The sequence below is a fragment of the Nomia melanderi genome, chromosome 10 (assembly GCF_051020985.1).
Source record: "Nomia melanderi isolate GNS246 chromosome 10, iyNomMela1, whole genome shotgun sequence".
NCBI lineage: Eukaryota > Metazoa > Arthropoda > Insecta > Hymenoptera > Halictidae > Nomia > Nomia melanderi.
In genome coordinates, this window is record NC_135008.1 from 2,096,529 (window position 1) to 2,123,160 (window position 26,632).

Consider the following 26,632-nt stretch of genomic DNA (forward strand, 5'->3'; position numbering starts at 1 on the left):
AATAGTTAAGGGTATCGTTGATAATAAATAGTTTAATGAAATGAGAGCTTGTTATAATAAAGGTTATATTATTTTGTGTTCTTTTGTATTTACCTCTTTTGATTTGTGGATTTTTTAAAAATTGTTAGTAAGTTATCTAGGACGGAATTAAATGTTTCCCTTTATTTGTGCATGTGAAAGTTATTTGTCTAATAAAAAAGTAACCTACTTTACCATACAGAATCTATAGGGTGACAGTTTGTTTTGCGTTATACAAGAATCAGCTGTTATCACCTGTTGTGTCGCGGTGTATATTCATAGATGTACCGCAAGCTACAATGAGATTATTTTCTATACCGTCCAGGTGTATTTACTTAAGTACGTTTTCATTTTGGAGTATAACCGTTAGTTTGATTAAATTGTATAAATAGTTGAATGTAACCAGCGACATTCAATAAATATCAAAGTGAACATTAACATTTGAACTTAAATAAATGAATAACAATTTTCTTGCATGTCGAAATAAGTAACTGTTATAACAAAAAGAGGGATGCAAAGAGGTTGTTGTGAAATTTGTTCACTTCATTGATAAATGCTCTTTGTTTAATGAAATTGACTTTGAAGAAACGAAAAATAGTTTAATTTGAAGTTTAAATTTTGTTCAAGAACATGTGAAAATTGCTGACTAGCTACAGACCTCTGGCGACAAGTCGTGGAAGCATCATCACATTTAGAATGTCCAACTGTTTCCGGCTGTAAAAGGAGTGATGTAGACTTTACATTTCGAAGTGTAAAGCAACGAATTGCACAATATTTATGTACAATAATTTATAAAGTTCTTTTGATTATTGTAAAATTGAAGCTAAATAGGAACATGTATGCATTTACAGTGGATTATAAAGAAATGTAAGTGGTGAAAGCTCTTTAGCAAACTATGTGCACGAATTGTGACGTGTTTCCATCTTGACAATTCCTGGAATATAAATAAAGGTAAATGAACTTTGAATAATACTTCTTTTTCTGAAATTTTGCATTTCTACCATATCATCGTAGAAGTTGGCTCGGTTTCATGCGATGTTCAGTTTCCGATGGTATAAATTCATAAAATCTATTTTTTCCACAATGCGAATTACGTCATTTCGCTACGTGTTCAAAATTGTTTCTCAAGTTTTATGTGTTTTTTCGATTCTGTTAATTTACTTCTTGATTTAAATGTAATACACGTCCCTTGTGACGGGGTCAAAACATTTTGAGGTTAACTTTATTACATTGTCAATATAATATTGTTACCAATGTTATTTTTTAAATTAATTCCAATTTATTGATGATAGGATTATGTTGTTGATAATAGTGATAATAATAATAACGATGATATTTGATAATAGTATTGTCAGGATATCTATAATATAAAATATTCTTAATTTAGCATATAAAAAAAATTCTTATAGTGTGTAAATAAAACTGTTTCAGTTAAAACTCACTATTATATGAAATATATAGAGTTTTGTATTTTTTTAAGTAAATGAAATAAAATTCCTTTTACTTAATATGCTTTATATGTTCTTGATAAAGTACAAGGTTCTTGCTTACACCTTATTTTATAAGAATTAAACCTGCCACAAGGTAAAGTATATATATGTATATTGTTACAATATGTATACACAAGGGTAATATAATTAGTTTACCTCAGTCAAGCTTTCATCCAATTAGTCTATGAAAATGAGAGCAGTGGGTGACACACTGTCTGATCACTTTATAAAAACTTTCACTGCCATTGACTTCATAATTTCTTATTCACTGAAGTTTATTGTCTATTTTTATGTAATATAAATTATAATGAAGTGGCTTCTGTTGATATTAATTATACAGTTAACAATGTGGGACTCATCGGGAGAACCACCAGGAGAGGAAGAAGGGAAGTCATCTGATTCTGTGATGCAAACGAAAGAGAAATTGGAAGAAGAAAAGTGTCAAGCAGAGTCTCTTGAAGACATTGTGTTAAAACCCAAGTCAAGTTCAAAGAAACAAGAGGAGGTCCAGGTATCTGTAGTTCCCTTATAAGCATTTAGTGAAAAACTTTGAAATATTCTCTACAACTGTGAATCTGATTTAGGAATATGCTAGGCGGCTTTCTAAACTTAAATCTAGAGCTAAATTGTTACGTAAAAACAAAGAAGGAAAATTTCCATCTAAAGATAAATCACATACATCCGATGCAACTGTGGCTGATACTTCTGAACAAACTATTGATGACATCAGTCAGGCAAAAACTGCAAAAGCAAAGTCTACTTTACTCCAAAAGAAGTTAGCTGAGGACAGAAAAGTATTTGAACAGCGCAACAAAGAGAGAACTGAAACTAAACGAGCGGTGGAAGAGAAGGTAGAGGCTATCAGGCAACAGCTAGAAGAAAAAGATGTATCTAACACAGACTTAGCATTAATAAATGTACAAAAAGATCAACCACCTATCACAAGCATAAAACCAGTTGTGATCACATCAGAGGTTAGTGATGGAGAACTTATTTTCCTTGCAGATGATACATTTTTTATTAAATGTTTTGTTTTAATATTTAAAATTTTCATTGTAGGTAATGTCACCAATACAAATTGAAAGCATTCGAGAAAAAGAATCCAAAATTTCGGAACTTAGTAATAAAATTCTAGAATTGGAAGCAACTATTATAGATCTGCAAGAAAATTTAAAAGAGAAAGACTCTGTTATTGAATCTAAAACAAAAGCAGTTACACTTATGTCTGCAGATCTTTCTTTGAAAGGTAAAACAACATTGGACACTCTCGAAGATACAAAAGATGAGATGCGAACAATGCAGGAACATTTTGTACTTTTGGAGACATCGTTAAAAAGTAAAAATGAAAATCTTCTATCACAATTACAAGAAAGGGATAATAAAATAACAGAATTAGAAGAATCGGTTAAACGGTAATATAATAAATTTGTTCTTAAAAATAATTTTACCCTTACTGAAGAAGCATATGTTGATAATTAATAACTTTTTTATTTGTGTATAGGTTTGAAGAAGAAGTTGATAAACAAAAGTTAGCTGAATCGGCGAGTGCTGATTTCTCTCGTTCCACAATGGATACGTTGGTAGAGACTAAAGAAGCAATGAAATCAATGCAAGAAAATTTTGTACTTATAGAATCTTCACTGAAAACAAAAAACGATAGCCTCCTTCAACAACTACAAGATTATGAATTAAAATTGGCGGAAGCTAACGAACGAGTATTTAAACTGGAATCCGGTATTGGAATACAAAGAGATCCATCGGTTGATGATCTGCAATTTAAATTAGAAAAATTGGAGCACAGTAACAAAAAATTACAAGATGAGAAATATGACCTACAAAAAAGTATTGTTGAGCTGCAAGACAAAATTGTGAACTTGTCTGGCCATGGTAATAGCACCTTGGTAGAAAAAGACAATAGAATAGTTGAACTTGAAAATTTAGTAGAAGAATTAAAACAATCTAATAAACTTCTTGAAGAAGAATCTAAGGAAGAATTGCAAAAACTAGTAGCTGACTTGACATTGAAAAATGAAGAATTTGTAAATAAAATTACAGACCTTAGAAATTTGGTACATAAACTTGAAAAAGAAAACAGTGATATTGCGGCTAAATTACCAGATGAGAATGCAGTTAGCGAAGACGAAAAAGTAGCGAAACTTACAAAAGAATTAGAAGATTTGAATAAGACCATGATAAAAATAAAAGCACAACATAAAACTAAAGTAAAGAATTTGCAAAAGCAATTGGAAGGTTTCAAAATGGTGAGCTATTTTTTTCTTTAATTGTTTACATTTACGTAATCTTTCAATATTTTAAACGAGATGAATATCTAAATGGATGTATAAATAACAAGCGAATAAAGTATTTTTCATTTGAGAATATTTTGATTTAGGTATCAGACACAAATGCGGAACTTGTTAGATTGGCGAATCAAGTGGCATTGCTAGAGGAGGAGAAAGGTAACCTTCAGCTGAATCTGGTAGACTTTGACGAGCTTAAAGGTAGGAACCAGGACAGAACTTCTGTCATTGCTGTTTCCATTGTTCTAGTTTTGTAACCAATTGTACGTGCAATGCATTACCCGTTTATATTATTCTCAAAGCAATTTGTTATCCATAGCCCTATTATCCTTACTGCAGAAAAATTCCAGTCTCTATGTATATATTTTGGATAATACATACAAAGTACTTTTATTATATTATTTAAAAATTAAGTTGAAATTACATAGTTTGGAATACACTGTTTATATTTTTATTTCGGGATGCTTATTCTTTCAAAGGAATATTGATATTGAAACAGATAGAAATATGCCAATTTCTGGTGATGGAATCTTCTTATATAATTAGATATTTACTAAATTTTTTAAATCTTTGTTCAAGATACTAATCGATTATAGTACATGAATTACATTTTAATATTTTAATGTAACATGGTACCTACTTTACTTGTCAAAGTTTGCTATACTCTGATTTTGTAGAAATAGACTTACTTCTTAGAACATAACATTACAAGTTTTTACAATTCATATTATTATTTCATCATTAGTATAATGAACTTACTTGCATGAACAATGCATTAAATCATTTTTCATTTTCTTAAAACCATTCACCCGATATTATTATATTATTTATATATTACAGTATCATATGAAATAATCATCTGCTATAGGACAAAATGTCATTAATGCAGTGCAACATTAACAAATGACATAACAGATTTTTATTTGCTTTAAATAATCGTGTAATTGTCTGAATTATGGTTTTAAAGCTAATCATCATGCTTACTGCGAAATAAGAGAACTACTAATCCTTTAAAAATAATTAACATACGTCGAATTGTGGTTTTAAAATTTCTAGTTTTATATGTTTTCAAGTTGCTTGCTTTGCACTTACTATTCGTTAATATTTATTATGTATAATGTCAATTATACGCATCATTGGCATGTTATACAATTTGCACAGCCTCAGCAGGAGACTGGCAAGAACAGATCGTTTACCTCGAAAGTAAAGTTTCCGATCAGTCAAAAGAAATTCAAATGCAAATTGAGGCCATTGCCGCGTTAGAGAATCAAAAATTGGATCTCATGCAAGGTAATTGATTATATCATGCACTTGGTATCACTTCTTAGATTAATCGATATATTGCATATGAAATTATGAATTTTGAATAATAAATACGTCAAATTAATTACTCTCAGATGCGTGTTTAATATATATTACAGAACTTCACATGGCAAAGCAAGAAATTTCATCTTTAGAGGCAGAAAATGCAGAATCTGAAAATCTTAGGGTGACCGCAGAAATGAAAGTTGTCGAATTTGAGGAACAGTTGGAAGCTATGCAAAAATTGGAGAACGATAACAAATCTTCGCAGGAAGAAAGTCACGCAAAATTAATAAGACAGATAGAAGATTTAACGCAGGAAAATACTGAACTGCACAGTAGGATAGGCAAGATGGAAGAGAAGGGAGCTTACGATTCCGGTTCTACTGAGTCGTTTGAAGCAATACAAGAATTAGACAGAAGCGACTTGTTGAAGAAAGTTGAGGATCTGTTACAGAAAAATAACGAATTGACTAATAAATTAAGCAAGCTTCACGAGAAAGGAAATTCACATGCAGGATCTACAGAATCGTTTGAAACCATACACGATACAGACAAGAATGAACTATTAAAGAAAATCGATCAATTGACTCAAGAGAATTCTGACTTGACAATGAAGTTGAGTCGACTGGAAGAAAAAGGATCGTCCGATACGGGTTCAACGGAATCTTTTGAACGTATCCCAGAGCACAACGAGAGTGTAACGAAAATTGATCTCCTTACACAAGAAAATAGCGAGTTGGTAATTAAACTTACAAAACTGGAAGAACAGTTGGAACACCTAGAGTCTAGTCGGAAGGAATCTAAATCGGACATCGATGTAAAATCAAAAGTTGATAGTTTATTGGAAGAAAATAATAATCAGTTCGTAGAATTGTCTAATCTTAGAGCACAATTATTAGAGGTCACAATAGAGAATACTAATTTGCAGAAACAAGTTGAAAATTTAACTGCAGAAATGTCAGTTACTCAATCGGAGGATTCTTCTGACAGATTAAAGAGGGACATTGATTTTACAACACAGATCGATGAATTATTAGAAGAGAAAGTTCACCTTGAAAAGGAGATAAAAGAACTGCGCAATGAGTTGGAAAAATCGCGCGAGGTCACCGTTCAGGATCACGAAACAAATAATTTGAAATCGAGGATAGAGAACTTATTAAAAGAAAACGAGCAAATACTTTTGAGAATGTCGGAACTTGAAACATTTAACGAGAAATTGAAAGGCGATCTGACAACTGTAAATTCAGAGAAGGATGAATTATACATAGAAATCAATCAAATGTTGCCCGAAGAGCCTGTCAATGATAAATCAGGCTTCCTTGAGAAATTAGGAAAATTGCTCAAAGAGAAACAACAACTGAATGAACAAGTAGAAATTCTTCTCGAAAAATCTGCTAAAGAGTCTGAAAATCGGGCGGCGGACGAGTTTGAAAATAAACTTGAAAATCAAGAAAGGGAGTTAGAAGAAAAAGACAAGCAGGTCAGCGATTATCAAGCGTTTGAACTGAAAATAGAGAGCCTCGAGAGTGAATTGAAGGAGATGCAAGAGAAAGTGAACAGATTGTTGATAGAAAAAGCCTCCATTGAAGAGGAGTTTAATAGATTGGAGAAAGAGAGTAGCGTATTGATCGAAGAGAAAAAGATGAAAGACGAGGAGAATAATTTGTTGAAGCAACAATTGCAAGACACCGTTAGTTCGTACGAGTTACAAATTCAAGAGAAGCTGGCAGCAATATCTGAAAAAGAGAGAGAAATTGTTAACTTGAAAGAAGTCATTGAAGAGAAAGATCAGGAGTTACACGCCAAATACACAGAACTACAAAATAAAATGATTGCAATAGACAGTTTACAAGACGAATTAAATAATTTTAAAACGTTAGTTCAAGAGAAAGCCGCTTTGTTGTCGTCATCGTCCGAGGAAATTCTGGATCTTAACAATGCAGTAAGGAATAAAGACGAAGAACTATTTGCCCTGAGGAAAGATGTTATCGAATTAAATAATAAGATGGAGGAATATAAACCTTTGAAGGACTATAACGAATTATTGGAACAATTAAAAAATAAGGATATGATACTCGACGAAGCTCAATATAGAATTAATGCTATCGCGAAAGAAAACGATAACTTATTACAGGAAGTGAAGAAATGGACTCAACAGAACGACGACATTGAACAACGATTGAACGAAAAGCAACAAGAATGTTCGCAGCTATTGGTAACGAAGGAACGCTTGGACGCAGAGATCGCAGATCTTAAGAACGCTAAAGAACAAGACGAAAAGCGTATTTGGGAGATACAGAACATTATAGACCTCAATGCAAACTTTGTCGACGACTTGCAAGCCGAATTAAGGGGCGCGTACAAGCAGATAGAACAGTTGAAGCTGAAGCACACAGAGGATATGCAACTGCAGAACCAAAGAATCGAAAACTTAATTAAGGATCTACAATCCAAGACACAAGAGTGCGAAATGCTGAACAGCGAACTGCTAGAGAAGCAGAGATTGGTAGGGCAAAACGTAACAGAGGAAATCAAAGTCGCCTTGGAGGTTAAAGTTGCTGAGTTGGAGCAGAAGTTGAAAGACTCAGAGGATAAAATACAGATGCAGCTGGAGAAAATGAAGAAAATAGCAGCGAACCTCAAGAAAAAATCAGCGGTGTGCCAAGAGCTCGAGACCAGGGTCACAGAGCTCGAGGAGAAGTGGACAACCGAGAAGGATGAGAAAGAAGCGAAAAACAAGCAGATTCAGGACGTAGAGATTTCGATGCGCGAGAAGGACAATCAAATAGCGGACTTGGAGAAGAAGTTAATTCAGGCGAGGAGCGACAGTGCGGAAGCTTTCGCGAACGTCGACAAGCTCACCAGTGATTTGTCCAATTCGAAGGAGAAAATGTCGTTGCTCGCGCAACAGTTCACTGAGATGGAGGAGGAGATCGTAAAGTTGCGGGCTGACTTGGATTCCTCGGCGAGCGAGCTCGCCGCCGAGAGGAATATGAAGCAGGATGTAACCTTGGAGTACGAGGGCTACAGGGAGCAGATTGCAAAGGAGAACGAGCACAAGCAAGTGGAGCTGGACGAGGTGAAGGAAAAGGCTAGGGAGCTCAGCGTGCGAATGCAGGTGATGGAAGCGGAGTACGTTGAGCAGCTTGCCTTGATAAAGAATCTGATAGCCGAGAACGCTTTACTGTCGTCGAAGCAAACTCAGATTAGCGAGAAGCTGGAGAACGTGGAGAAGGAATCGGAACAGCGGAGAGTGTTGCTGGAACAGATGCAGAGGGAAGCAGTCAGTTCCGTGACGGCCACCACTCAAACGGTCGACGAAGAAGCCGTCGAGGAGGACGCGAAAATTTCCGACTCGCAGCACTGCAATCATTGCGAGCAATGTCAGACCGTGGTGCAAGCGTTGGAGGCGAAACTGCAGGAGCGAGAAGCGGAGATCGAGAACTTGGACAACGAGTTGGCTAACTCAATTGGTAATTTCGTGCAAATGCGAGAGTCGCTCAGGTACAACGACATGATGAATCAAACCGCTATGCGGAACAGGTCGTTGGAGGATCCGTACAACGATCTCTTGTTCCAATATAATGCCCTAGTGTCGAGCAACGAGGAGGTCAAAGTGAAATTGGAAGAAGCTTCGAAACAGAACAAAGACTTAGCAGAGGCGATCGAAGGTTTGCAATCCGCGAAGACTTCGTTAGAGGAGAAGATAATGGCGGCGGAGCAGGCCTTGCAGGAGACTAGATTGAACACGGAGAAGCTGGAGAACGTTGATTCGTTGAACTCCGATTTACTGAAGAAATGCGAGGACAGTGAAGCGAAGTTGTTGAACGTTCACCAAGAGATGCAGGCTGTTCGAGAGCGCGCCGATCTGCTGGAAGAGCAGTTAAGCTCTCAGACTGCGTTACTGATGTCCGAAGGGGAGCAGCGAATACAAGCGGAGAAACAGCTGGAAGACATGAAGAGCAACGTCGAGCAGGAAATAGAGTCCTTGAAGGCTGACAAGGCTGCGTGCGAGAGGACAATAGAGGACCTAAAGATCGAGTTGGAGACTTATCAGAATCAAAGTGAACGGTTTGAGAAATCGACGATTAAGAAGGAATCCCCGACTTTCGATTTCCCTACCAACGAAGCCGACAACGCGCCTCAGTTGTTCGACGCGTCGAAAATCTTCGGTGCGGCGTCCTCCTTTGGTCCCAGTCCTCTGGACGACTCGGAAGTGCTGAAACTCCAAGCGTTGTTGAACGAGAAGGAGGCGCAATGCTCGAACCTCACGCAAGAGATCAACGATCTGCAGAAGCAGATGATAGAGGAGAGGGAAACCTCGAGGAAGGAGTTGCACGTGGCGCAGACGAATCATGAGAGAGCGGAAGAATTTCTGACCGAGTCGAAGAGGGAGGTGGAGTCGTTGAACGACGAGATGCAGAATTATATGTTGCAGATAAGACAAGCGATGGGGTCTATAGAGAAGTTGTCCTCGGAACGCGACCAGCAGACCGCTTTATTGGAATCGTACAAGCTCCGGATGGCCGACTTGGAAGGGCAATTAGGAAATTCGACTGATTCGGAACTGATACAAGACTTGGAAGCCCGCGTCTCGAACATCACCAAGGAGAGGGACTTGCTGCAGTTGCAGATGAGCGACTTGTCCAGGTCGCTGGAGGAGCTGAAGGACGCCAACGAAATTGGGAAACGTCTGCAGGCGGAGATCGAGAGAACGGCGCGCGAGAGGGACGAGGCGAAAGAACTAGCGGCTAATTTGACGCGAGCTTTGGAAGACGCTCGCGAAACCGCGGCCAGAACGACCGCCGTTGCCGACTCGTTCGCCAAAGAGTCGGCGTTCGCAGAGGAGTCCTTGGCAACTCGCGCGGATTCGGATACTTCGAAGACGACCACCGACAATCTTAAAGAAACGACCCCCTCCGACACTTGGGACACTGGATCCACCGAGAAGCTGAACGTCGACGAGGAGACCTGGGGCTGGAACCCGGAAGACGCGGAATTGGCCGGCGAGCAGCAGGTCACCGCTCTAATTCCCAGCACGGAGATCCAATTGCAGGCGAAGATGGAGGATCTCGAGGATCGGATCAAGGACTTGGAGAAGGAGAGGGACAAGCTGACGGAGGAGAACAAGCATGTCCAGCTGCGGAGCGGCAAGATGATAAAGAAGCTGAAGGAGTACAAAGTGCAGGTGGAGAATCTTCAGCAGCAGTTGAAGATCCAGAAGTCGACGAGCGACTTCTACGAGCTCGACTCCGCCATAGAGGAGGAGCTGAAGTCTCAGATCAGCAGGCTGGAGAAAGCGTTGAACGAGAACAGGGAGGAGCAGAAGAGCATGGCCGCGGAGAAGGAGGCGCTGACGAAACGTCTGGACGTCGTGCTGTCGGCGAACGAGCGGTACATGGAGATGAAGGAGCGGCAGGACATGGACATGGAGGTGCTGCGTATACGGAACAAGGAGCTGTCGGACAAGGTCGAGACGCTGGACAGGCGGTTGCAGGAGGGCGCAGCCGTCGTCGAAGAGAGCGACGCTTCCCGAAACGAGGGCAGCGTTGCTCCGCTGGAAGAGGCTAAACCGGTCGATCGGCCGAAGAGATCCGTGGACGGCGAGGACTTGGAGGCCCGGTGCAAGAAGTACAAAGACGAGGTCGACGACCTCAAGGACGAGATGGAAGCGCTGGCGACGGAGAACGAACAGCTGCAGCAGGTTTTGGGCGAACTGAAGAACAAGCTGTCCGCCTTGGAGTCGAAACGGACGGCGGACGAGAACGAATCCATTCAGATCGTGGACGACCTGAACAAGAAGATCTCGGAGCTGCAGGGCATGCTGAGCAAGACTCGGGAGGAGTACGAGTTACTGAGGAAGCAGTACGAGCAAAGCTTAATGGACGCTAACGATCAGGTCTCGGTGATGAGGCAGAACGCCGATTTTCTAAAGGAGGAGACGTTCGAGAAGATCAGCAACCTGGAAGCGAAGATCGCCGATCTCCTCCGACAGATCGAAGCGTCCGAAGCGAACGGGAACAGCTTGCAGCAGAGCTTGGAGGAAGCTCTTAAGGAGAAAGCGAGGCTGGAAGATCATTGCTCCGCTTTAGTGGCCTCTTCGGAGAAGCAACTGTCCGGTATGAGCGCGTCGATGGCGGAAGTGACTGAACTGCTGAACGTCAGGATACAGGAGGTGGCGGATTTGAAACAGGAACTGCAGAGACAGTACGTGGACCACGAGGGCGTGAAAATGCAGCTGCAGGATTCGATGCAGCAGTTGAACTTGGAGCTTGCCGAGAAGAGGCAGCAAGTGGAGAGCTTGAAGAAATCCTTGCTCGACAAGGAGAACGAGGTCGTCCAACAGCAGAGCGTGGAGATGGTCAGCGCTCTGGTGAGTCAGGCCACCCAGGAGCTGGTGCAGAAGCACGCGATCGAGATCGAGAAGAAAGAGAAAGAGGTCCGTCAGCTTACCGAGAGGATATCCGCATTGGAGGCGACAGCGAACAACTGTTTGCTGGAGAAGGAGAGCAGTACTGGCCAGTTCGAGGCTCAGAGGCAGGAACTGGAACGTCTGAGGAGCGAGTTAGCGGAGAAGGAATCGATCCAAGAATCTCTTCAGCAGAGTCTGACTTCGTTGAAGGAACAATTGTCCGTTAAAGAGTCACAGGTGTCCGAGAACGAGGAGACGGTTCGAGTGCTCTCCGTTCAGAACAAAGAGTACATGGAAGCTGTCGGAGACTTGCAGAAGCGTTTGAACGAGACTGAAGCGTTGTCCAGTAGCGTGCAAGATTACGTTTCGCGTGTCCAAAGTTTAGAGCACGATCTTGAGGTGACGAAAGCTTCTCTGGTCGAGACGGAGACAGCGCTCAGAAATTCCACCCAGGAAACTGCGACGTGTATGGCGAGTTTGGAGAAGGACAGAGCAGAGATGAACGAACTTCGCGCAGAAGTGCAAAAGGCTGACGCGTTGAGAAACGAGCTGCTGCAGAAAACCGAGCAGATTAATCATTTGAGTTTGGAATTAGAGGCTGCCAACGACACTTTGAACGAAGCTAGGCAGAGCTTGAACGACACGGTGTCTTCACTGGAGGCGAGCAATCGAGCACTGGCTGAGAAGCAAATGGAACTGGAGAGGCTGTCAGCTGCACCCCGTCAGAGTCCGTCTGAGATAGACGGTTTGCCCGTGTTCAGGATGGCCGACGACACTCAAAGTCTGCAGCGCACAATCGACGCTATGCAAGCCGAGCTGGATAGAAAGCAGGGCGAAATCGACAATCTGAAGCACATTTTAGACGAGAATACGTATCCCAGTATACTACAAGAGATGCAAGACAAGATGAACGTCCTGTACAACGAAAGAGCTGAACTGGAGGCTGCTCTAAGAACGGCGGAGCTGCGAATCGCGGAGAAGGACAAACAACTCGATGCTCTGACGCAACGAATGGAGGCACCGTGTCGGGAGGAATTAGTGTCCAAAGAGGAGGCGAGCATGTCCGCGAAAAGTCGGAGGTCCGCGGAGGACCAGGAGGAGATCGTGAGGCTGCAGAACGAGTTGCACACCAAAGAGCAAGAGATCAACGAGCTGAAGTACGTAATAGCCGAGAAGGACTCGCAGTTGTCCTTGCAGGCCAGCATGGAGCCGCAGTCCGACGACTTCGAGCTACGCGAGATGGTGCAGAGGCTGACCGCAGAACTGTACGCCAAGGAGCAGGAGATTCAGCATCTTAAAACGATCATCATCGGACTGGAGCAGGAAGTGTCTCAGCTGCGGGAGCTCGAGAGGCTGTCGGAGGAGACCAGGAACGCCATAGAGAAGCTGAGCGTGGAGAAGGAGCAGGTGCGAGTGCAGGCGCAAGAATTCCTAGAGCAGAAGCTGAGAGAGAAGGAGATGGAGATCAACGAGGTAAAGGAAAGGCTGTCCATCGAGAACAGAAACATTCTGAGCGAGTTGCAGTTGAGAGACAGAGACATCGAGAACCTGAGGAAGCAGCTGGAGGACTCGTCCACGGTGGGACAGAGATTAACGGACGATCTACACCAGAAAGAGGAGCTGATCGTACAGGTGAACGCGGACCTGGCGGAGAAGGAGCGCAGATTGGCCGAGCTGAGCATCACCAAAGACGCGGAGCTTCATAACTTGAAGGTGCAGATCCACGAGAAAGAAGTGCGCATCGAGGAGCTCTCGGCCCTCTTCGACGAAGAACAGAAGCAGCTGAGGGACCTGAAGAACACGCTGGAGGCCAGGGAGACTGAAATAAATTCGCTGAAGACACTCCTGGAAGATAAAGTGAAGGAGTACGAGATGATCCAGAACGTGCTGAAGAAAGACGTTTCCATCATGGACACTTCCGCGGTGCGGAACCCAGAGGCTTCGAGCGAACAGAACAGTACGTCGACCTCGCAGGAACTGGATCTTGCTCTGTACATGCTCCACCAACGAGACGTTAGATGCGAGGAGCTGACGCACGAGTTGATGCAGCTGCTGGAAGAAAGGGACACCCTGCAGCTGCGCCTGTCGAACGCTATCAGGGTGAACGAGGAGCTGAGGAAAGGAAGCAATCCCGATTTGAGTCTCACGCAAGAACCTTCTATCTCTGGAACAACTGAACCGCATGTGGAACATCCCTCGCCTTCGAAGTCCGAAGGACCAGTCGAGATTGCCAAAGAAGCCATCGATGCTCCGATTGGAGAAGACAAGGAGACTCTTGCTCTGAAGTACGTATTCTTCGTGTTCCGGTTAACTTGTCATCAGAATCTCGAGTCCAGATTATTTTCGAGGTTGTTCCTTTCACTCATTCCTCTATAAACAACTGTTTTCTATAAATGAAATTCCAGTCATTGTGAAACATTGAATTCTGTTTGTAAAATGGTACTCTGTAGCTTTCCACGTTGCACTGTTTAAAGACTACTTAATATCCGAATTTGCTTAGTATGTAGGAGACCACGAAACAAGCTTTACCAGTTGATCCATCCTCTACTCCGTAAACCCACATGTTTTACAAACACTCGAAGCTCCGGCAGAATTTCCCCAAGATGTAAATGTTTCAGTTAGAACAAAATTTTGGAGTTCCGTCCTGAATTTTACAGGCACAGAGGTTTGGTATATATGTATATATGTTTTAATATGTGCGAATCAATTTTTCCTTTAGATTTGTTTGCTTGTATCATATGAATAGATTCAATTTAACACGTTCACGTTGGCAAGAACATTTGATTCTTTTTCTGTTTCCATTGTCTTCCATTTTGATCCACTGATAAACCGGTATTACTTATGAAAAGTGAAGTGTTTAAAGTTAAAACTCGGTGCAACAGAAAAATCAGCAAATTGTCGTTAAAGGAACGTGTTAATGTTTGACCAGTAGCGCACACGCCCCTAGTTTTACTGTAAAAGCTAGTTTGCTCTCTAGGCTGTCACAGTTGCACACGGTGAGCCATGCGAAAGACGTGCGATTGAGGGATGAACGAGAATTGAGGCACACGCAGCAAATGTCTTTGCTAGCGCACAAAGACGTCCTAAGTACTTTGCCCCCAGAAGCAGCTGCCAGGCTCGTCAATGCGAATTATACACTATGTATGTATCATCAAACGTTAAACACGATGTTCTATCAATATCTTTATTTTCCGTACATTTTTCTGTGAATACTCTTTGATTTTTGCTTTTTACCTAGGTGATATCTCTAGTGCCTATCCCTCTTTTAGTTAAGACGTATTTCCATTTTTTTGGAACATGCAAATTATTAATATTTAGCTTAACTTTAAGGAAGAAGAGAAATGATTCTAACGTAAAATAAATCTGCTTACAGCTAGGGATGTTCAGAGTCAATCGAGTGTTTTACTGAACTGGCTGTGGGGAAAAAGGTGAGTCTAATTTGAATGTTATTCAACTTGAAAGACTTTTGTTTCACGTGTCCTATGGTTTTCTTATAGCACGCCAAAGGTGGTACACATGTGATGGGCTTCTGACATCGGTGAAGTGGACATCCTCCTTGCCTTCTGGATACATTCCTGCCAAGTGCCAACTGCCAAGACAATTCCTGTAATTAGACTAGGCCGGACATGATAAATGCATTTGCTGTGTAGCAACGTCTTGGTCGAGTTTATCGTTGCGGGTGGCCATACTTGCGTCGAGTTACGCTCGCCCCGCCGAAGGGGATTGAAAAAGTATTTGTATTTTCGCCGTGACATTTCCGAGCGATGGTAACGGAGTCCTGCTTTCCTAGGCATCTAAACCGGAAGTCTCTCCTCTTCGGGTCAGAAGAGAGTGCCGAGGAGACGACTTCATTTGTATCATAATCGTTGTATAGCCATCGTTTTTAGGTGCACTGAACGAAGAATTGCCTTGGAGAAAACTGTATATTTCAGTTATTTTATTAGCTACGAGTACTGTTAATATTGTAAGATGTTTCCCGGGTATCGGACCGATACCCAGGAGGTGTGTTTGCTCCGATGATTACTCTTTCACGTTCTCGTAATCGTTGCGTTGCAATCTGTTCGCGTAAAATTGTGTTTCTGCGACTTGGCCGTCTTCCGATGGTTTTCCATTGGAAAGGGAAACGAGAGCTGTTCGAGAGGAACTCTGTCTCGTCGCAACAACTGATACAGTATGTTCACTGTAGCAACTTTGTCCATCGATGGTGGTGCCGTAATTGTCCGTTATTCTTTGACCATATTGATTCGAACTTTCTATTTCCACGAAATTTTGTACAGAGAAAAGTAAGCGTCGGCGAATAAATAAATTATAAGACGAAATATTTCTTCATCGGACGTGTTCTTTTATTGTCAAACTGATTCTCTCTCCTTTCCGATTTTCGGAACAGTCCGAAGAGGTTGATTCAGTACACACAACGTCCTATACTTTATTGATCGAACCTTGCGCGAGTACAACAAACTTAGCTAAGCAAGCGGTACTTCCTGGTCATCATTCTTCATCCTATTTCAGTTATCCTGGCAATAGTATAACTTCGTAGTATACCACGAGGATAGCCTGTTATCATAAATGAAACGAGATAACACGAGGTTGAAGTCGTAGAAAAATAAATCCAGTTTATCGATTACTCTATTTTCCTTAGCTCATCGTGAATTGTAACGTCCCATAGAACCTTTCGGCTATCAAAAGAGGCATGATCAGGACCTCCGAGTCCACGTTCGGTTACTATAATAAATCTTTACAACGATTACCACGGATTCCGACCTCGCGCATCCCGCTGCATAATGTCAGTTTATTTCATTGCGTTTAACTATGTAAGCTGGTTTGGTCTCCAGCAGCCTCTGCGGCGTAAACGACTGTACGTGTCCACTTGTACTCGCGGTCATCTCGTAATCGCAATCAACATTCTCAATCCTCGATGATCCAAGCCTCCTATACCTCGCAATTAGCAATGTCAGCACACCGAGGATGAACAGACTAACGATTATGGACATCAAGGTGACCGCTGACGACGGATACAATTTAAATCCATCCGTGTTCCTGTAGCTCAGTGCCAAGGGATTGGGTTCGTCCCAGCTGGTCCACGTGTTGTTCCACAGTGCCGGATCTGCTCTGGGGTCACCGTCCAAGTTGCTGGGAGGCACAACGGTGAGTCTGTTCTTCATCACGATTTTCTCTAGTATCGCCAGAATTAACGGTCGCTTTTCAGCGAGGTTCACCATTTCGCAGGGATCTCTGGCTATGTTGAAGAGACAGGGCGCTCTTAGAGGATCGCAAGGGATCTACGGAGCAACAACGCGAAATTCAAACTTCGTTCGCTTCCATTGTAACTTCGTGTCACTCACCTTCTCTTCGTCTTTGACGTTGCACTCGAGTCGAGCACTCCGTCGTAACTGCAGTATCTCATCGGCGGTGAGTATCTTCTCCTGGAAGTTCGTCCTCAAGATCGCATCGTCCAGATTCCGTTTTCTCCTTTCTCTCAGTTCCATCGCTTGTCTGGCCGTTATGATTCCGGAAATCGCGACGCCTGCTTTGCTGTGCAACACCTTGTCAGGGTCGTAGACGGGAGGGACACCTTCGGCCGGGCTCCCAGACGCGCCGACCCAGTTGCTGCCGGTTTCCGTTTGACCGATCACATATTTGAAGTCGCCCCGTCTGATTGCTGTGTAATTATCGACGTCGTTGATGTTGAGCACTATCTCCGCCCTGGAGCTGGGTTTGTTCGACACCAGTGCTGGCCAAAGATTGAAGCTATCGAGGTGATTAAAGTGTTTCTCGTGCACACCTAGCGAAGATCGAGGGAGGAGAAATAAGAGGAAATTAGTTGAAGATATCACCTCAATATTAAGTAATACTCGGTTGGCTAGAAAGTTTCTCCTGCTTTTTAATCCGGCATTAAGTGGCTTCAGTGCATTTAAGTAGTACAGTGTATAATTTACTTAGTGGATATTTAATGAGGAAGGTTTAAATTCAACAGCTAAACAAACCAGTTGTAATCGATACTAGTAGCTTACTAGTAGCTTTAAAAAGAAATTTATTTGAAAAGCAAGAAGACTTGGTCCATATTCCCACAATTCGTTGACTCACCTGCAGCGGCCAGCAACGTAGGAAACCAATCCGCCACGAACATCATTTGATTCGATACTCTCTTCGACTGTTGGATCAGTGGGCTCCAAATAGCTGCGACTCCGCGTGTTCCTCCTTCCCAGGGGCTGTCTTTCATCTGCAAAATAATCGAACATTTAGCTCCAAACCCTGTACACGAAGTTTCTCACACGAATATCTATAAAGAAACAATTTACGCCTCGGAGCGGATAATTGCTGCCTTGATTACTCAGGAAACCTTCGGTTGGCGCGCCGTTGTCGCTCATGAATAACACTATACTGTTTTCCAGCATTCCACGGGTCCTCAGAGCGTCCATCACGTCGCCGACGCTTTGGTCCAATTTCGATACGACAGCTGTGAACAGGTGAACAATACGAATTTTAAAAGATTCCGCAAAGATCACCGACGGTACAAGACTTGCAGCTGATTAAAAATCTTATAATTTCGAGGAAGAAGCGGTTTACCAGCTTGAATTCTTCTTTCAGGGTCCACGATGTACGCGAACTTCGCGATTTCCTCGTCAGGAGCTCGCAGCAGTTGATTCTGGTTGCCTTTGTGAGGCGCCAGGTGAGCCAGATAGAGGAACATCGGCTGATTCGCGTCGTGTTCTCTGATCAATCTCACTGCTTCGTTGGTGAAGAGGTCGGTGGAGTACTGGCCACTGGTGTCCCAAGCGACAGAAAGGTTCCGTCGCATGTCGAAGCCACGGAAGTTCGAAAACTCTCCCATCTGCGAAACATTCGGACGCTTAATTGCAATAATCTATTCGGAGGCTGTTCGGCGAAACTCGCGAAACGAAATGAAAACGGCAATCTGAACGGTCTCGACGGCGTTTCAAGATGGCGGAACAGTAACGGTTCGTTTCGTTTACATTCGGAGTTTCTCCGGGCGAAGCGTGTTAAAAGCGTCGCTGGTAAAATGATCTGATCGAGTAATTACTGGTTCTTGGGTGATATGCGTGTAATAATCTTGCAGACCGTTCCAGTAGCCGAAATGGGAATCGAAACCGCGGTACGTGGGAGTGTACGCTTTCCTGTGGAAGCCTAGGTGCCACTTGCCGACCGCGTGGGTCTTGTAGCCTGCTCCTTTCAAGTACTGTAACATCAAATTTGAATATCAGTCTCATCACTTCTGTGTCAACGTTGATACTACGCTGGTCGACGTTAGTTTCAACGCAGTGGAGAGTAGCAACGTGATGCGTGAATATAAATGGTAAATGAAATTGATTATTCGAACTTTAAACGACTGTGATACAATAATAGTTTTATTTAACATGAACATCAAGTTTTATACTAGAAATATAAATAGATATAACGATCAACGTAGAATAGAAATTCTGTTCTAGAAATAAGTCTACAGTCAGATTCGGAATGGCATTAATATACTGCGATATATCCCAAGCGTAAACGTTTGTTTGACGATCTACCTGAGGCAACAGTTTCTCGGTTAACGGCAGCCCTCGCGGCTCAGCGGGGAGGATAACAGAATGTTGCATGCCTAGGTGAATCGGGTTCTTTCCAGTCATTAGAGCAGTTCTGCTTGGTGTGCATAATGCTGGGACGTAATGGTTATTCAAGATGATCCCGTTGTACGCGAGAGCATCGATGTTCGGCGTCGGTATTTGATCGGACCCGTGAAAGCTCACATCGTTCCAACCCTAGAGTTATAAGTTAATGTTCGAATGTTATCGATGATTAATCGAAGATCAGGTATTCTTAACGAAGCTTAGAATAATTATGTTAATCGTGCCCACCATGTCGTCGGCGAGAATGATGATGATATGAGGCTTCTGTTTCTTCGTCTGATGACGACGACACTCGTCATCGAAGTCAAATTCTTCGTCTGTCACTTTCACTGCCAACGGAATGCTCGTCTCCGCCGTCAGCCTCGACAGAAGCGACGAGAAGAAGAACGCGACCGCGCTCGTTACCAGGAGATCCGACAGCACCATCAGGATCAACAGCTTCCATGCGAACGTGACGGTCATCTCGAAAGCGACTGCAATAATAAAAACACACGTTGGATGGAAGAATCAGTAGAAAATTCATAGACAGAATAAACAAGATTTCTATTAACACTAGAACTGCCGTAACAGTCAAAATGACTTTTATTGCTATCTTCGAAGCATTGAATATTCGAAATGACTTTGAAAATAAATAGTTTCCTTTCAGTGTTATAATGAATAGACTCATTACTGGATAGACTCGTTTCTGGATAGACTCGTGGCACTCAAACGATACCGTGTTCAACTAGTATACTCGTCAGTAATACTAATTTTCTCAACAATCATTTATTGATTCATTTATTCAAATAACCATGTAACTCTTTTTCATCCCGCGTTATTTATCCCAATACACAGATCCATTTGCCTTAATGTACTCATTCTTCGATTCACCCGCAACAGATTTTCCAAATTCATTTCCACAGTTAACCGCCTTCTCCTCATTTCACAAAGAGCAATCCTCTAACCGAACGCATCACTTTTCCCACTTCGTACGAAACATCTCAAAACAGAAACAAATGTCTCTAACGAAATCCACGGCGGCGCGAAGGAAATCTTTCGCGCGGTGATCGTCGAGCAACGGGCAAGTCCAACGGAAGTTCTTTTCCCATGGAAACGAAAGTTTCTCTTACGTTGCCGGCAAAAGGCATGGAGGACCGTCGACGGCGAAAGGTATCCTGTTATTAGCAGGAAGACGTCCATTTTTTGCGTTTGCGCCAGTCGAGCATCTTCCCGGGTGAACAGGACGAAGGAGATCAGTTGTCCGGCTCGTCTTTTGCAACACGAGAACCAACTGGCTGTGGAAACTCGAGATGTCTTGGTTTATTATCACTTCGGATTTTCTGCACGGGAGGGGCGGCAGGAAGGGGGAAAGCGCGGCGTAAGGGGAGGATCTGGAGCATAACGAAAGTATTCCTCCGGGGGAGGAAAAACGAGGCGGCGCCGCCGGGTGGAAAAACTTCGCGCGGTTTCAGCGGTTTCCAGTGACGTTCACCGAAAGAAATGATCCTCTGTAGATCTCGAATCGGTAAACATTCCTATCCACCGCGTGACAAACGTGTTTCCGGTGAAATCGCTGCTTTACGCGCTCGATCGACGGAGGATCGAAATTTCGAGTCTTCGTCGCGCGTCCGGGTTTTTGGGGAATTCTTGCAATGATCAATCAATGATTCGCGACTAGAAATGTTCGTAGATCCTTTGTAGCTCTACTTTAGGTTACTCTACTCGCAATGATTGCATCCCGATGATCATTAATTTTGAAAAGGGAATAGGTTGTGTATTTTTAGTTGCGAGATGTTTAAAGGTTTGAATAGATTGGAGGACAGTTTTATACTGTTTGATGACGTATTTTGAAAAGTGTTTAGTCATGTCTTTGTGTGTAATTTTAGGAAATGATTTTTGATGATCATGACTCGGACGGTTTTCATAGTTAGGGGCACGATTGTTCAGTTTTCTCGAAAGCAAGATGAAACGAAGATTCGATCGGAAATGTGTCTTTATTGGAAGGAAGACGTAACTTGGAAGAATTGTATAAATTAGCAATGACGTCTGCGCTATGGAAGAAAAGGACTAAATTAAAGCTACCTCGCCGACAGAAAAGCGTGACTTTAACAGGGAAAGTTACGTCGAAGGAAGCACCGTGTAATGCTGTCGTTCGCTGGTAAATTGTACAGGAATTGCTGGAACGTTTCGAACCAATTACGTGTGCCCGGTGAATTATCATAAATGTTTTTCACCGTTTCAGGAAGCAACGGGAAAGGTGAAATGTTTCTTGGACGGTGACGTTCACCGCGGGGGAATATTCAACGTAATAATTTACGTCGCCGAGCCGAACGGGTCTCGGCTGTTTGCCAAATATGATGTGAATAATTAGATGGGAACGTAAATAAAATTTGCGCGTCAGTCAATCCCGCGGCGGTCAATTAAATTTCCAATCGCGGTGATGTCGCGGATAGCCGCGGACGCGTCCGCTCCCGAAAATCGGCTCGCTAATTGGCTCTGATTCCCTCGATTTGCTCCGATTATCCTGGTTCCCTTGTACGATTTCGCTACATTGTCCCCGGCGGCGTTTCATATGTTCAACATACATCGCGTGACGAATGGGAATGCTAACAGTTACGATAATCCTGTGATTTTCAATGACTAGCTCGTCGTTGCCTCCTGGAAGCTAAATCTTAACAGTTCGACTGTAAAGTGAACGCTCGTCGAAACTCCCATGTGCTCGAAACAGTTTCCTTCCTTAAGTAAAAACTAAACGGTCAAGATTCTTCGTAATAATTGCTCTATCTCTGTTATATCTCATCATCCAACGAAATTCGGTTCGTTCGGTACGTTACCAAGAAAATTAATATTCAAATTTACGTGAAAAATAGTGTCCAAATTTGGGTGACGCGGCAGCAAAGCGTTAATTATGCAACGAACCTTTCACACGTGCGAACGGTGACAACAGCGGCCAAAATTCGAACTTTTACCAGTAAAATTAAGGTCACGAGGATATTCGAAGCTAAAACACGCGAGATTGTTAGAGATTCAATAATTCCTGTTAATCGCATCTCTCCAGATATTTTTTTAACATAAAGTTCTTTGTTACGCGCAACAGATCGTTAGAAGATTGATACTCCGACAGAAATATTCTAATTCTCGTCTCCGTTTGAACGCGAGAAGCTCGCAGCAATTAGCTCAAGATTCTCTTCATTTTCACCGAAATGAGTACGTTAGGGGGCGAAAAATTTGCCGGACGCGAGCACGTTAATGTAATATTCCAACTGTGAGAAAATGGCGGCGGCGGCGAGCGTGTTAATAAACCGCGAGAGGAATCTCCTTCGTCGTGACATTTAGGGAAAGATTGCGCTTTAAATGGCACCGTTATCAGCAGCTGAGCGGAAAAAGAAACCGGGGGAAAATTTCTCATACATTTTCCCCTGGAATTACGGAGACGACTGCGTACACCGGTGATTTGCAAGGTGGTTTCCACGGCGCATTAAGCGCGCAGAACCGTTGCGCGGCGTTGGTCCAAGAAATTCGTGAGCCAGCCGTGGATGCAGGCTCCTCATTAAGCGGTTACGTTAATAGAAAAACCGTATGATGATTAGCTAGCAGGTTATCGCGCATCGTGCTCCAGCTAATGACTCTGTTAATTAGTAACTATTTATTAAGTCGTTTGTAAACTTCGTACCCGTATCGCGATCGCAGATAACATCGTGAATATTTCGAAGCGTTTCCTGGTTGCTAACAGCCTTCGAGCGATCGGGAAAATGGATATAGTTGATGTAAAACGAGTTTGTAGTATATAGTTTAGATAAACATTAAGAAAAACAGTAGAATCGATAACTTCAAAGTTATTCGTACGTTATTGGCACTGAACATGTGACTGGTCGAATAACTGCTTTCAAAGTACCATTTTGAGTTTTGCGTTCTCTTTCGTTCGTTCAACTTTATATTAGATCATATATTTTCATATTAATCAGTTTTCAAATTGTTACCCGTCGCTTCAGTTTCCGACAAGAAAGATTTACGTTTTGCTTTGTTTATTTCGCGATTGGTGATCTTAAAAGCATCGAATATGCGAAACGATCTTGAAAATAGCTTCGCTTGAATACGATGATTGTCTGAAGAAACCGGAAATAGTCCGTTGCTACATTCTTCGTAGGGATTGCATATTAATCGTGGTAAATGCTCGGTAGTTCTGTTAATAACTAATACCAAACGAACGCGTCATGCCAATCTTTTTGCTGGAATTCCTTCGGTGTGCGTGTTATACCGTAATACCGTTCGTAACATTAACAGGCTACTAAGGAAAAAGACGTGATAAATAGCGATTACAGATCACAGCTATCACAGATTACAATCCTCCGCAGTTCTTTTTCATGATTTCTCTTACTCGTTACCGTTATTTACATCCTGCTAGGTGATAGCAGGTGATGCTTCTCATAGCTTAATCCTAACCAATCACTTTGTATATACTTATTCCTAACTAGTTAAATCACTGTCTACAGAAGGAAGGTAAGAGATATTAGATGATACATTTTTCTTGGAGAGAGAAATGAAAGGAAAGACGAAAATTGAGAAACTGAGCAATCAAGCAATATAAAAATAAAAGGGAACGCAGGATTTTCAATAAAATGTTGAAACTGGTTAGTGTTGATGCACTCGGAAAGTTTGTTCAAACAGATTTACCGTGGTTATAAAAAGATACGATAAAATGATGTTCCACGCGTTATTCCATTATATTCGGAACTCGAGCCGCGGGAATAAAGTAAATTGTACACTGGACTGGCAATGTTGAAGCACCGCTGCGCCCGCCGCCATTTTCAATTCATCCCGTACAGTTACGCGTTCACTGAAATACGATTATTTCACGCGTAATTCACGCGCGTTCTGGCTTTCCCTCTCTCCGAATCAATCTCTCATTTTCATCTGACCGACATTCCTCGCGCAAAAACACCGCGATGCGATTAAATCTCATTGTCCGCGCGTCGGGAACACCGGGTTATACCGTCGGCCGTTTACTTTTACTTTCCGCGAAACGAAAATATCCGTTTGCAACGGCGGAATAATCGAACGCGACCCTTTTTGTTCGACAGTGCGGTCGTCTCTGGAAAACACCAAAATTTTACTACTTACACAACGAAAATCGGAAGTTGCCAATGCGCTGCTAAGATTTTCATTACAAAAACAACGATTTTCTGCGAATCAAACTCATTTCTCTATTCATGTAACGTTGGAATCGAAACGTAAATTATCCATTGTCATCGAACAAACGTCACAATATCCCCGTAATGTAAAAAATAACATTACCACCATATACTCAGCTCTATACCTTACAACTTTTGTCTGAAGTATTCGTTGCTATCGCTCATACTTTTGAAGTTATCGAGGTTCAAGCTATTGCTCTCGTCACGGTTTTTGTCGCAACGGCGTTTCATTATCGAATGAAAACCCAGTTTAACTGTTGTCAGCTGCCAGTGTTCTCATAGCACGAAACTATAGTGTTCGTATTAGTACTCGATTATAGTACTCTCGTCACAGTACTCGTCAGAAATAGGTAACTGCTTAATTCCTATGCTCAGCGAGTCGTTCGGGACTGAAGTAACCAGAGCCGAGGAAGAAATTCGAATTACATAAAGGAAAATTTCACTTTCCGCGTTATGGTGAATCTTTCGCGTGAAACGTGCGTATTTATTTATATAATATATTCATTTCGTATCACTTTCGTTATCCTTTAACACTAGAACCGAGGTCTTAAACCGTTCTACTCGATACTTGTGACTATTGCCAGTAATTCTACGAGAAGTACGTGTAACGATCGATTCCCTAATGCAAGTTCTTTTTCAAATTCCAATCCAGAAGACACTAACGCGTCGACGGATTGATTTATTTTTAGTCTGATTCACCGTACCCTCACTTTCACCACGAATTTCCTCGCACCTCGCGTACACTCTCCTCGCATCGCTATGTACATAATACAGTTTTTAACGGAACCTTTTATTCGTTCGCCGGAATTATCCGTTCTCGTGTGAAGGTATTAGTTTGTCTATAATACATGATTATATCAAGATGCGTCTTATCTGAATTGAAAAATGGCACCTGCGACGAATGTGTTTCGGCCGATGTTTAATTAGAGGATCGGTTACGGCACGAATATTTACGGAATGAGGGCTCACCTCGAAACACAATGCTGCAAACTTTCTTGTTCACCAGTTCGTAGGAGACTGCGATTCGTCTAATTCACGCTTAAACGGCTTGCTCGCACAACCTCGACAACAGTTTTTGTATTTCAGCCGTCATCGATTACGGTGTGGAAGATATAATCGAATGCACAGATGAAGCATGGGAAGATAACGGCGTATAAATAGCGAATTTTATTTATGTCTAGCAGAAAAAGTCCCATGTGGGTCTAGACGTCGCGATGTTATTAAGAAAAACACTGTTCTTCGCGCGAGAAAAGTGGATAATGGGAAAATCGTGGATCGGATCTGAGGATTCCTTATTTATTTAGGAATTAAGGTTTCGATTGTTTTGTTCAGCAATTATCGATATCTTCGAAGCATTGAATATTCGAAACGATTTTGGAAATAAATAGTTTCATTTCAATACTATAATGAATGTCTGAAGAAACTGAAGATAATCTACTGTTACAATTTTTATAGGAATCGCATATTAATCGTATTAAACGCTCGGTAGTTCCAGCGTTAAATACATAGAAACGAGAGGCAAGAGGAACATTGAAGTATTGAAGCTGAAGAAATATAATTGAAAACTTCCATCGGATCTCTAATGAAGAAACATAGCTCCCTAAGCAAATAAGAATCGTGTTGTACCGTTATTTCTGGATCGGAGCCAGGCTGCCCGAAAAGTCGCACTTTACGGTCTCCCTTCCGGACGTATAAAGCGAACGAAATGAAATAATGATTTCACGCTTCCTTTTGTCCCGCGACGGAAATGAAATAAAGCATACACTGGATTATGGCCAACGACCTCGCCCAAAATCCAGGCTCACCGATATTCGCGTCCACCCGCGAGGCGAGTCGTAGAAATCGTCCGCATTAAATCACGAAAAATCGCCGGGAACCTGTAATCTTCGGATTAACCTAATGCATTAAAATAATAGATTTTCTTGCGCGAATTTTTATCCGCATAAGGATACACGGTGTGCACGGAATTTCCAATTTTCTCAATTGCACGGACTGTAACAGATTCGTCTGGATACACGCCAACGACCACCGGCTGCGAAACCACCTTGAATGTTAATCACGATCTCCATTCCTGGTGGTTTCTTTTTTCATCGATTTTCTACTGGACCCGCGAACAGCGTGAATGATTCTTGCACGTTTCCATTTGCAGACTTTGATATTCGTCGGATGTAAATATCAGCGAACGAGATTTTCAGAGGTTTCGTAAGATCATAGAAGATTCACGTTTGAACAGCGAAACGAAGACAGAAGACACGCGTCGGATATTAATATTAATTATATTACGAAGCAATGAACTCGATTAAAGTAG

At 42.2% G+C, this 26,632-nt stretch overlaps 2 protein-coding genes across 11 annotated transcripts; one reads left to right on the plus strand and one right to left on the minus strand.

Moving 5' to 3' along the window:
* The first annotated feature begins 645 nt into the window (after positions 1–645).
* LOC116434284 (uncharacterized) lies at positions 646–15,844 on the plus strand. 6 transcript variants are annotated; one of them, XM_031992990.2, is made up of 11 exons: positions 646–969; positions 1,849–2,019; positions 2,093–2,482; positions 2,568–2,920; positions 3,010–3,769; positions 3,901–4,009; positions 4,970–5,098; positions 5,230–13,810; positions 14,503–14,666; positions 14,899–14,953; positions 15,023–15,844. In XM_031992990.2, the coding sequence occupies exons 2-11, from the start codon at positions 1,855–1,857 to the stop codon at positions 15,045–15,047; spliced, it is 10,731 nt and encodes a 3,576-aa protein (XP_031848850.2). In that variant the 5' UTR covers positions 646–969; positions 1,849–1,854; the 3' UTR covers positions 15,048–15,844. The 6 variants fall into 6 exon arrangements, 5 of the variants coding, with proteins under 5 accessions (XP_031848850.2, XP_031848845.2, XP_031848857.2 ...); XM_031992985.2 differs by lacking the exon at positions 646–969 and adding an exon at positions 981–1,070; XM_031992997.2 differs by lacking the exon at positions 646–969 and adding an exon at positions 981–1,070 and having other exon boundaries at positions 3,901–3,967.
* A 116-nt stretch (positions 15,845–15,960) lies between these two features.
* Positions 15,961–25,324, minus strand: LOC116434360 (arylsulfatase B). Of its 5 annotated transcripts, XM_076371655.1 has the most exons (10): positions 22,806–22,880; positions 20,263–20,472; positions 19,382–19,626; positions 19,055–19,285; positions 18,568–18,723; positions 18,093–18,357; positions 17,825–17,982; positions 17,610–17,745; positions 16,868–17,307; positions 15,961–16,804 (listed from the first exon to the last, which is right to left on the minus strand). In XM_076371655.1, the coding sequence occupies exons 2-10, from the start codon at positions 20,330–20,332 to the stop codon at positions 16,310–16,312; spliced, it is 2,196 nt and encodes a 731-aa protein (XP_076227770.1). In that variant the 5' UTR covers positions 20,333–20,472; positions 22,806–22,880; the 3' UTR covers positions 15,961–16,309. The 5 variants fall into 5 exon arrangements, with proteins under 5 accessions (XP_076227770.1, XP_076227771.1, XP_076227773.1 ...); XM_076371656.1 differs by lacking the exons at positions 20,263–20,472; positions 22,806–22,880 and adding an exon at positions 25,294–25,324; XM_076371658.1 differs by lacking the exons at positions 20,263–20,472; positions 22,806–22,880 and adding an exon at positions 24,450–24,560.
* Between the last annotated feature and the right edge of the window lie 1,308 nt (positions 25,325–26,632).

Excerpts from the sequence above, each read along its gene's own strand:
- LOC116434360 (XM_076371655.1), bottom strand. The coding sequence starts at position 20,332 with ATGGACGTCTTCCTGCTAATAACAGGATACCTTTCGCCGTCGACGGTC. Across the intron at positions 19,286-19,381 it reads TCATTCTCGCCGACGACATG|GGTTGGAACGATGTGAGCTT; the intron begins GTGGGCACGATT and ends TTATAACTCTAG. Across the intron at positions 17,983-18,092 it reads TGAAAGAAGAATTCAAGCTG|CTGTCGTATCGAAATTGGAC; the intron begins GTAAACCGCTTC and ends ACCTGTTCACAG.
- LOC116434284 (XM_031992982.2), top strand. The coding sequence starts at position 1,816 with ATGAAGTGGCTTCTGTTGATATTAATTATACAGTTAACAATGTGGGAC. Across the intron at positions 3,770-3,900 it reads AATTGGAAGGTTTCAAAATG|GTATCAGACACAAATGCGGA; the intron begins GTGAGCTATTTT and ends ATTTTGATTTAG. Across the intron at positions 4,010-4,969 it reads AGACTTTGACGAGCTTAAAG|CCTCAGCAGGAGACTGGCAA; the intron begins GTAGGAACCAGG and ends CAATTTGCACAG.